At 43.1% G+C, this 11,160-nt stretch overlaps 1 protein-coding gene across 1 annotated transcript in view; it reads right to left on the bottom strand.

Moving 5' to 3' along the window:
* The window catches only part of SPHKAP (SPHK1 interactor, AKAP domain containing), a 113,646-nt gene that overhangs the window by 25,224 nt on the left and 77,262 nt on the right, over nucleotides 1–11,160 (bottom strand). Inside the window, exons 3-5 of the mRNA XM_075530199.1 lie at nucleotides 9,043–9,102; nucleotides 5,661–5,795; nucleotides 1,344–1,599 (exon numbers count right to left, since the gene is read on the bottom strand). Of these exons, the coding sequence (XP_075386314.1) occupies nucleotides 1,344–1,599; nucleotides 5,661–5,795; nucleotides 9,043–9,102 (451 nt within the window). The remainder of the gene's footprint in view (nucleotides 1–1,343; nucleotides 1,600–5,660; nucleotides 5,796–9,042; nucleotides 9,103–11,160) is intronic.

Genomic DNA, 11,160 nt, shown 5'->3' with positions numbered 1-11,160 from the left:
GGTTTGAACCCACCAACTGCTTTGTAAGGGGAAACGTGAGGCAGTTTGCTTCATAAAGATTACAGTCTTGGAAAACATAGGGAGCAAGTCTACTCTATCTTAAAGGGTAACTATGAGTCAAACAGAATTGATGGGATAGCAGTGGGTTTGTTTTGTTTTAAGGACTTTCTGGAGCTCCTGGGTGGTACAAATGGTTAATGTGCTAGGCTATTGATTGAAGGGTTGTAGGTTCAAGCCCACCCAGAAGCACCTTGGAAGACAGACCAGGTGATTTTCCTCAAAACTCAGCCATTGAGGGTCTCATGGAGCATGGCCCTATCCAATACATGTGGGGTTGCTGGATGACAACCTTGTCATTTCTTTTTGGTTTATTTTTAAAGCACTTTCGCGGGAGCTCTGGTGGTGAAGTGTTTACCTGGTGGGCTTCAATCTGCAATGTCAGCAGTTTGAAACCACCAGTCACTCTGAGGGAGAATGACGGGGTTTTCTACCACGTTAAGAGTTTTCTACCACGTCTTAGAAAGCCACGGGGCAGCTCTTCCCTGTCCTACAGGAGTCAGCATCTACTCAATGGCCATGAATTGTTTGACCTTGGCTTATTCCTCTCCTCTCCCAACAACCATTTTGTTGTAGGCAGAATGAAACTCCCAAACTGCATATAAGGAGAGAGGTCTCAGAACGATTAAAGAATTGACCCCAAGTTACCCAGGCTGCGCTGGGGTTCAAATTCAGGTCAGTCCAAACTCACTGCCATGCTGTTTCATAGGCAGCTCTAAGCCAGCATGTGGTTTTATAGAGGTCTTAGGGACGTGATGAGGAGCCCTGGGGGGATAATGGTTACGAATGAGGCTGTTAACTGAAAGGTCAGCAGTTTGAAACCCCCAGCTGGAGTAAGAAAATGACTAGGCTTTCTATTTGCGTAAAGAGTTACAAGCACGTATACCCACCTGGGGAGTTCTATCCTGACCTATAAGGTTGCTATGAGTTGTAATTAATTTGATGGCGGTGAGAGCTTTTAAGGATGTGACATCCCCCTACCCCCGCCCCACCTCCAATGACATGTCCACCCTCAGGCAGGAGGATCTCCCTTTAAGCACACCCATGTCCTTCAGCATCTCTCAGGCACTCTGGGGAGTCAGGGAATCAACCATGAAGTCTATAACACGCATTAGTCAGCATCGTCCCTCGCCTCCTCTCACCTCTCCTTCCCTCCCCAAATGCAGAAAGTGAAGACTGAAGCATCAGCCAACCTGACATGACCTGAAAGGCCTCGCCACCTTCACCCAGGCATTTTACACAGTGACTAATTTCGGGGTCGTGTCGGTTTGAATGGCAGTTCTCACCGTTCCTATGTTCTTCCAGCTCGTTCTCCTCCTCCAGGTGCTCGGACGCGGTCAGGAAGTCCTCCTCAATGGAGGACAAGGAGCAGTTGGTGTCCTCCTCCAGGTTCAAGGCGCTTGTTTCCACCTGGAGCTGCCTCTCTCGCACCAGCTCCAGGCCAATCAGAAACTTGTTGATCTCGAAGATGATGCAATTGGTACTATTAGATCTGTTCCCTCGGGCACATTGGACCAAGCAGATGTCTGGGAGCCAAGGACACTAGCAGTGGAGAGAAAAGAGGGCACTTGGTGAAAGACGACATCAGATGTTTACTCCTGACCTTTCTTCGTCTCAATCTCTACTTTTATGGAGATGTCTTCTGGGCTTATGTGGATGAACCACTTGGAAAATAAAAATTCAAATGATGTTTGGGAACACAGGGTACCTAGGAGAAAATTTGACTGAAGGGAAAATGAAATAGTCCTATCAGATGTTCTTGTTTTCTCTTCTTGATTAAACAGCGTTCCAGCCTTTCTGATCAACATCTTTCTCCGTCTCGGTTTCAATGCATCCTCTGCCCATACTTCAGATGTGTATCAAGCAATGTATCAATGATGGTAGGCCTTTATAATTTGTTTTTCTCATTTGAAGGATCAGGGGAATATGAAGCAGAATAAATCAGTGAGAAATCAACTAGCACTGGAAGACCAGCTTATGCGGAGTGCCGTAAGAAGAGACTCAGATCACTGGCTGGGGTTGCAGAGAGACCGAATAAGAATGATGCTCAGGTTTGTGGAGATACAAACCACCCCTTGTCTCTCGTTTTCACTATTCATATCACGAGTCACTAAAATAACAAGAACAGACGTCTACTTGCTTGTGTGCACATTGCTAATAAACAAGAAGTATGCGTGGCTTTGGGATTTTCACTGCGTTTGGAAGAATAATATGCTAACTTGCTTTGGAAAAGAGATATTTTAAAAATTAAAGCAGGACTTAATGTGTTAGAGGGAGCTAAGCAAATTCATCTCAAAGTGCAGTTGGAAATGCTCAGGGGGATTATTTTATGTCGAGCTGCTCACTTTATTTGAAGATCATTTGAACCATGCTTGATACACCATACTACTAGTCTGAACATCAGCGGTTTGAGACCACCAGCTGCTCTGGGGAAGAAAGATGAGGCTTTCTACTCCTGTAAAGATGGACCATCTTGGAAACCCATTTCCCTGTCATACAGGTCTGTGAGGAGTTGGGATTTGACTGGGTGGGAGTGGATGTCCGTGGTTGAAGTTACCTGTAGGTGGTGCTAGCTAGCTTGCCATTTAGAGTCCCTGTGACGAGGAATCGACTGTGTAGCAGTAACTTGTAGTTTTAGTGTTTGTTCCTGAAGGCATGGATGTGTGTGTACATGTTAAGGAATGCACATACATCTACTGAGGAGGTTTGCTCTGTCCCTTTCATTTTTTTCTTCATAAAAAAGCATTGATTTTTCTAACCACGGGCTTTTCGCTGGTTGGATCTCCTTCTCAAAAAAAAAAGAATTCCATCATCTATTATCACCAAGCTGATTGGTGGATTCTGACTGCGCATAGGGTTTCTGAGGGAGTAACTCTTTACAGGATTGAACTGCTGACTTTGCACTTAGCAGCAGCCTGATGCATAAAGCACAGTGCCATCAGAGCTCCTTAAATACATACCAGTTGCTGCCAGTTGACTCTGACGCAGGGGGGCCCTGTGTGTGTCAGGGAAGAGCTGGGCTCTTCACAGCGCTCTTTTTCAAAAGGCATTAAAAGATCAGCAGGCTTTCTCCTGAGGCACCACTGAGTGGACTTGACCATCTAACCTTCTGAGTAGTGGTCAAGCATGCTGACCATTTGTGGAACTCAGGGATTCCTAACCCATTCTCTGGATCTAAGCTGTCAAATGGATCATTAGCATCTCAGCTGTCTAGACTGGCCAACGTAGGGTCACAAAGATCCAGCTCTGTGGATATCAATTACGAAATATATTTTCTTCCTTTATGTTGCATTCTTGGCTAGCAAGATTCAAGTTATTATGAACAGTGGAATTCTTGATTCATTTATTAAAACTGTCACCAGATGTGCATGGATGCACTTAATCTACCAGGACAGGGGAGGAGGCTTGTCTCTATCTTAATGCAGCGGGACAAGGCCCAGGAGCATTTAGTTCTACTTGAGTTGCTGCCTTTGGAGGTTCATGTGTCGCATCTAAGGCTCTCGTCCTAAACCAAACCAACCAAGCCAGTTGTCAAGTGGACTTTGACTCATGGACACCCCAAGTGTTCCATCCTAGATGAAGCCCAGCTTTTACGAGTGAGGCCGGAACTCAGTGCCAGGTAGTAGCATCAGAGGCTGTAGCAGTCTGGCCCAAGAAGGCTTTTAAAACTCGGTTTTGAATATTACTTCCGCTCCTTATAGTTTGGCCTACCATAAGGAGCAGGCACTTTGAGCCTTCATTTATGTTGCCTTTCCAGAAGAACCCAACCCTTCTATCCAAAGGCATGTGCTCTTAGAATGAGTGGGAGGAATCATTTGCTGGTCTCCATTAGCAAACCATAGTGGCCTGTATGTAGGTCTTTATGAAGGAGCTGCCATAGACCAAGAAATGGTGGGACTCCCTCTAGGATTCTGAGGTGCTTGATGGATTTAAGAACAAACGATTTTAAGACTCGTCAGCAAAGCTAAAAGAACAATAGAGGAACACAGATGCTCATCATTTTAATCTGCATCTGCCTTGTGTATCATTGTTTGCATACCTACTTCTGCAAAGTAGCTACCTTTAGCATACAACCAAAATCTGTCCTATATTATTCTTGGAACCGGAGTAAGGGAATTTACCCATTCTTCTTCAAATACGTGTTATCGTAATAATTTACCTGATGGCAATGAGTATTAGGACATTAAAGATAATAAGGGTCAGCTAGATCCTTTGTAACTATTACTATTGTTACAGCTTAACATAAAACAAAAATCCTCCTAACTGGCTCAGTGGACAGCATCATGGTAAAGAGAAGAGACAGAGACTGCCTAGGCTTTATTTTACTCAGATCCACAATCAACACTCATGGAGGCAGCTGTCAGAATATGTATTGCAAATTCTGTATTACGCATAGTCAAGTGATGTATTGCACCGGGCACCTTTGCTGCCCACGGTATCTTTAAGGTATGAAGGAGCAAAGATGTCACTTTGAAGACTCAGGGGTGCCTGACCCAAGCCATGGTATTTTCGGTCTGAAATATGAAAGCTGGACAATGAATAAGGAATGCCACAGAAAAGTCGCACCACTTGAACCGTGTTGTTGATGACGGATATCAGTATGTTCTTTAGACACAAGGATCGGGAGACTTCAGCTCGTGTACTTCAGCCATGCTATCAGAAGAGACCAGTCCCTGGAAAAGGACATCGTGCTGGCAAAGCAGAGGGCCAATGACAAAGAGGAAGCCCCTTAAGGAGATGGACTGACATCGTGGCTGCAACAAGGGGCTCAGATGTAACAATTGTGGGACAGACTGGGCAATACTGTGTTCTGTTGCTGGAGCTGATTCTATGGTATCTCACATCAACAATAGCATGTTGTTTTCACGGTGACTTTTACTCTTTTGGGTCCAGGAAGCTCCCTTCCTATCTTTGAGCCTGTCATCCTGGGTCCATTTGCTTCGCTGGTTTAGTATCCCATCAGGATAAATAAGGGGGCCCTGGTGGCACCATGGTTAACCACTTGGCTATAAACAAAAGGCTGGTAGTTCGAACACACCCAGAAGTTCTATGGGAGAAATACCTGGTGATTTGCTCTTATAAAGTTTATTGCCTAGAAAACCCTCTATGACAATTCTACCCTCATATGGGGTCACAATGAGTGGAAATTTACTTAAAGGCACCTCACAATAACAATAAGGGACCAATATCATCCAGAAATATGAAACTGTGGGATTCTTGGATCAGATGGTACGGACTGAAATTTTGGTATTGTTCCTGGAACAGAAGATGATTCTATTTTTGAATGTCTACCAAATTTTTAGAAAATCAAGTGAATTAGCCCTTACCTAGTGCTCTTGCTCTAGTTCAACTTAGTACCGTAGACTTCAGAAGGTGAATGTTAGGAATTGATATAAAGGAAGCTATATCAACTCTGAGTGGTGATACTTAGAAGAAATGCAAATGAAGACTAGGCTACAATACAAATAAATCTTTGATTCTTATACTAAGAACGCTTATACTATAGCCTTTGCTTCTGACTCTTGCTGAGTTGAGTTGAGAGTTAGCTCCAGGAAACACACGCACTTGTTATGAGCAGCCTATGAGCAGCTTCTATTTCTTACCTGCGAAACTTCAATGTCTGCTTGGAGATTTCCAGATGTTAAGCCACTGAGTAGGACAATCTCATTTTCTTTGGGCTGTTGGACATTCATGGAACTGATGAATTTGGGGAGATCTGGTGAAACGTTGACCAATTTCTATAGGGCAAGAATCTTTATTAGTGTAGACGGTTCCATTTCACTTTCAAAATACTACCCCCAATATTTTTGCTTCTTCTTTTTTTGAAAAAAACACACACACATTTTTTCACGGATATATACATAACAAAATATACACTCATACATCATTTTCCACGTGTACAAGTCAACGAACCCTGGTTACATTCTTCTCAATGTGTCACCATTTCCGCTCTTTCTAGCCCTATTGTCACGCTGCCATTAAGCTACACTCCCTGTGCTCTGAACTCCCCTCGTGGTTTAGAGTTGCTGTGGTCAATTGGATTTTGTAGGGATAATTCTTTAAAATAGCACAGGACTCCAGGCAAACCTTACCGGATGAGCTAGACTGTTGTTTGCATCTTTCAATGCAAACATTTAAAATTTTTATCAAGAGCATTGCTGTCGGGTTTTTTTAAGGGGCTCTGTTTTTCTCCAGATGAAATCCAGGATCCGTAAATCTATGGAGACCGTAACTGGATTAAAGGTTTCTAAGGTGTGGCAGGAGAGGTTCGGGGAAAGGAAGAGCTAATAACACCAAGTAAAAGACGGAAGAAAGTATTCCGAAATTGATTGTGGTGATGATTGCACAACTCTTCCTAATATGACTTAAGTACTGAATTGCATATGTGAATCATATGCCAATAAGACTGTTTAAAATGGCTTTCTGCAGTTAAAAAAAGGTATAAGTAGTAGCTTGGGAGAAATTTATTTTTTGGTATCTCTAATAAGATGATAATTGAATAATCATCTGTTGAAATAAAGCCAATGATCATTAAATAATGACCAACATTTTTCTCTTTTTTGTTGAGCACGATGTTAATGACTGTACATTTGCCATATCTTATTACTTATAATCCCCAAACAACCCTGAGTGGATCAGGCACCATGATTATCTTTATTTAAAATATAAGCAGCCTGAGGCCCAGAGAAGATTAGAAACTCACCCAGGCTTCTGTAGCTCAAACAGAGACAACAGGTCCTATCAACCATAGTCGGAGGCTGTTTTAAATCACTTCATAAACATAGTTTCCAAGATTCCAACTTGATTAACCGCCTCTTGCTTTCACTTCAATGATCTCTGAGGCATGATTTCATCAAATGAAACGTGTGAATAGTATTAGGAGGGAGGTTGGAAATCTAGAATGGGTAATCTCCGTGGACAACTGCGTTTGAGAAGTTTCAGGGGTGCTATTGTAACGGGAAATGGCTACAGGAGTAATAGAGCCCTTTTAGGTTTACCATCCCGTGAGAACTAAACCGCTCTGGTGTGTATGGTAGCCTTTGAGCAATGTTACACCAAACGGTTGCCTCAAGCTATTTTCAGCTTTGGACCTAGACGTGCAATCTTTTCACAATAGTAAGTACAGCCAGGATGCTCCTTAGAAGCATGGATGGTGAGACTTTGTCTCATGTACCTTAGACAGGCTAGCAAGACCCGTTCCTGGAAAAGGACATCCTGCTTGGTGAAAGAGAGGGACCATGAAAAGAGAGAGCCCGTTGACAAGATGGCCTGATGTAGTGGCTGCCACCATAGGTTCCAACATAAGAAGTTATGGGGCGAAATGGGCTGGCTCAGCAGTGTTTCATTCTGTTGAACACAGGACAGCTATGACTCAGAACAATAATTCTTCTCACCATGTCACATGTTCTTGCTTCAAAGGACTGGGTGGGCCTTCCAATTCTTTTTTTTTCTTTAAAATTAAGTTTTAAAGTAAAAACAAGCAAACAAGCCCTTCTCTTGTGAACTGGGTCAAGGTTTACAGAGCAGACCAGTTTCCATTAAACTATTCAAATGCATTGGTTTCCTGTCATCAATTGCAATCCTCACACTGTAACATCTCTGATCTTCCCTCCCCACTGTTTCCTGTTTCCATTCCTCCGTCTTTCCTAACCCATCTGCACTTGGTCCTTGGAAACATGCTGTCCTTTCCACCTCAAATTATTGATTATTCTAAGGTGTGTGTACCTCCCTACTGTCTCTGTTCCCCTTACAGACCTGCCTCTTGTTTTGATGAAAATTAAGGCCTGTGGGTGAGTTTGAAATGAAGGGTGACTGACAGTCATAAGCTCAGCGGTTCCTCCAGTCTCTATCCAACCAGTAAGCCTGGTCATTTGGGAGTCCAATTTTTCCTTCTCTGTTTTTCCCCAGTCTATTTAGGACCTACAAATGTGATCCCTTCCAGAGCAGTTGGTAGTGGTAGCTGGGCACCATCTAGTTCTTCTGGTCTCAAATCAACAGGATCCTGGAGGGTGGGATGGAGTAAAGTGGTCTATTTATTAGTCTACTGGACTAATTGTTTCTTTGTGTCTTTGGTTTTCTTTACTCATCTTTCCTCTGAATAGAGATAGACCAATCGTTGCACATAAGATGGCTGAATACACAAGAGCTTTGGGGTCTTGAAGTTCTTACAGGCTGTAAAGGATTTTCATCACCACCTTGAATGGGCTGCACACATTTAACTGATGCTTCTACCTATTGTGAAATGGACTCTTGAGTCATGGTGACCCCCTGCACAATAGCATGGGCCATTGTGATTCTTGGGAATTGTACTGGTCTTACTTTTCTGAAACAGATCACTGGGCTTCCCCCCACCTCAGAGTCTCCCTTAATCTAGAAGCCGTGTTGTATCATAGCTACTCATAGAAAACTTCCACTGACAAATGGGGGCTATTAGTGCTTGGGATAAATTGGCTTGGAATTAAACTTGGGTTTCCCACTTGGAATGTGAGAAGTCTATTGCTGAACCACTCAATTGTCAGAGGATGAGGTGAGTGAAGGACGGGTAATCCAGGTTGAGGCATGAAGCATTCAACTAAAGCTGTAGGGAACCGCAAACCTGAGGGCCAAAGGGAAGGGTTGGCCAACGCCAAATAGACTTTGGAAAGGTCATCTCAGACAGGGCATTAGAATACTGGGCGATCAGAAAAACAAACACAAACAAAACAACACTTTACTGAGCTGGTGGGTAGGAAGAAGCAGGTGTTTAGAGCGGAGCCCTGTCTATCTATGAGTCCCACCAATGTAGAAGTGCATACTATAAGACATGTCAGGAAAAGAAGGGCCAAGGGAATTAATAGGCTGTGAGGAACCTATCTAATGAAACCATCGAATGAGAGAGCCTTCTGAAAAAATGAGTAGGGTTTACGATAAAACCATATCAAATCTTCCATCTCTGCAGACATCCTTTGTATCAAGTCCCCAGGGACCTCAGATCCCACTCGTTACCTGTTGCAGATGCTCCATGCTGCATTCCTTCTTGTTCACATCCAGGTTCACAAAGCAGACCTGGCAAAGAGGGGGCATAGGTGAGTGAAATACTGGCCAGCTGTTTTCAAAGTAGACCGGGCAAAGATGGAAAACATACTTGAGTGAAACACCAGGCAGTCCCTTCCTATGAAAAAAGAAACGGGTTGGTGCAAATGATTTGAGTGTCCTCCATGTTTTACGAAGGAGTTCTGGTAGTGCTGTGGGATACACATTGGGCTGTTGCTTGCAAAGTCAGTGGTTCAAAACTACCATGTAGTCTGTGGGAGAGAGATGAGGTTTTCTGTTCACATAAAGTTTTACAATTTCAGAAACCTTATACAGGATCTCTGTGAGTTGGAACTGACCGCACGACAGTGGGCAGGTACACAATTTATGTTGTCTTTCTGGAGCAGAATTGGTCGTTTTTCTCCTTGGGCTTCTAAGTTGACTTCCAACACTCTATTCTTGTTGACCTTCACTGACCCCATGAATGCCTCTTCCTTTCAGTTCCACCAGAATAAAAGTAATAATAAAAAATAATAATCATAAGTTGTACTAGCCAATCAACTATCAATAAGTGAGAGTAGAATTGTTCACTTTGGTTTCTGAGGCTGCAAATCATTACAGGAGGAGACAGACTCATTTCCTCCTGTAGAGCAGCTCTGCTGGGTTCAAACTGTTGACCTTGCAATAAGAAACCCAAGGAGTCACCTACTATGCCACCAGCTTGTCTTAGAGTCAGTGCAAAAGGGAGGGATAGGAGTCATCAGCTCCATCAGGCCCATAGCAACCAGCAATCTTATCCGATAAGATTATCTTGATGGGATTAACAATGATAAGCCACCCCTGCCCTGGAGGCGCTCTCCCTTTGGGTTAGTAAGATGGATACATAGGAAGGAATCGGGCATTTTGGCCTTCACAGCTATTGAACATGGGCCCACAGAGCTCTGCAGGGAGTGTCACAATTTAGAAGAGTTTGGCACTATGCAGATGGTGGCGGCAGCAACTCGGCACCTAACACCACGTTGAAACGATGCCCTTGGAAGCCTGGCTCAAAATCCATTAGAACTCAGTTATGGAGCTGATGAATGGGTTGCCATGCACCTTAAAGAAAGGTGCATCATTTTCCCACTGGGAACGACGAGGCTCTTCTCGCTCTACCACCGTGAAAGAGGACAACATAGAGAGACCAAAGCAAGGCAGGCATGATAAATCTCCTTCCAGGGTCATCCTTAGTTCTCCGAGGACGAAGGCACATGTCTTTCACTTTGGACTGAATGTAAGCTCTTGCTTGCATTTCGAGGCAGCCTTCCGCACTTGCTAGCTGGACCCAGAAGGGACCCAAAGTGGGGGAGTAAGCAGCTATGTCCTTTTGTGCTTGGCATGGACATCTAGTCTTACCTTGAGTGTAGGAGCACCTCGAGCCAAGTATTATAGGACCTCATAGGAATATAATTTTTTGATATCTTTTCTATAAAAGGAGAGAAATTGGGCTTTCTACTTCCATACTTAGTTTCAGAAATCCACAGGTGTAGCTCTATCCTGTCTTGCAGGGTCACTATGAGTCAGAGTCTACTCAATGGCAGTGAGATGTTATTTTTTGTTTTGTTTTGGGTTCTCTAAGAAAATGAGCAACAGAATTAAAAACTTGAACTTAAACTTGAATATGAACATTTAATCCCAGGAGGAGAAGACAGTGCAACAAATCTCAGATTTAAGGCACGTGATGAATACCACAACATTACCCTTTTAGAAAATGTTCACCAAGCCAAATGTCCAACATGCCTCCATACTAGGGTCCCCTACAGTTGTGGTTAATATTCTCTGATGGATTCTTCATATGATAACCCCTTGGTAGTATTTTTTTATAGACAGATAATTCACACCAAGATAGTTCACTCTTTCTTCAATCTTGTAAATATTTTTCAAATTCATATTTTCACTGATTGTACCATATATTTTGGCAGTTGTAAAATTTGGTGAAAAACATTATATCATATTTTAGAGTATGAATTCATGTGGTTTACTCATTGCTTATGGTACTGTTACAGGTCAAAAGAGGAAAATTTAGCAAAAGAGGAAAAATACATGACATAT

This window comes from Tenrec ecaudatus, chromosome 13 (assembly GCF_050624435.1).
Source record: "Tenrec ecaudatus isolate mTenEca1 chromosome 13, mTenEca1.hap1, whole genome shotgun sequence".
NCBI classification, from domain to species: Eukaryota; Metazoa; Chordata; class Mammalia; order Afrosoricida; family Tenrecidae; genus Tenrec; species Tenrec ecaudatus.
The sequence above is the reverse complement of the archived record's forward strand: the minus strand, read 5'-3'. Positions and strand labels throughout refer to the sequence as shown.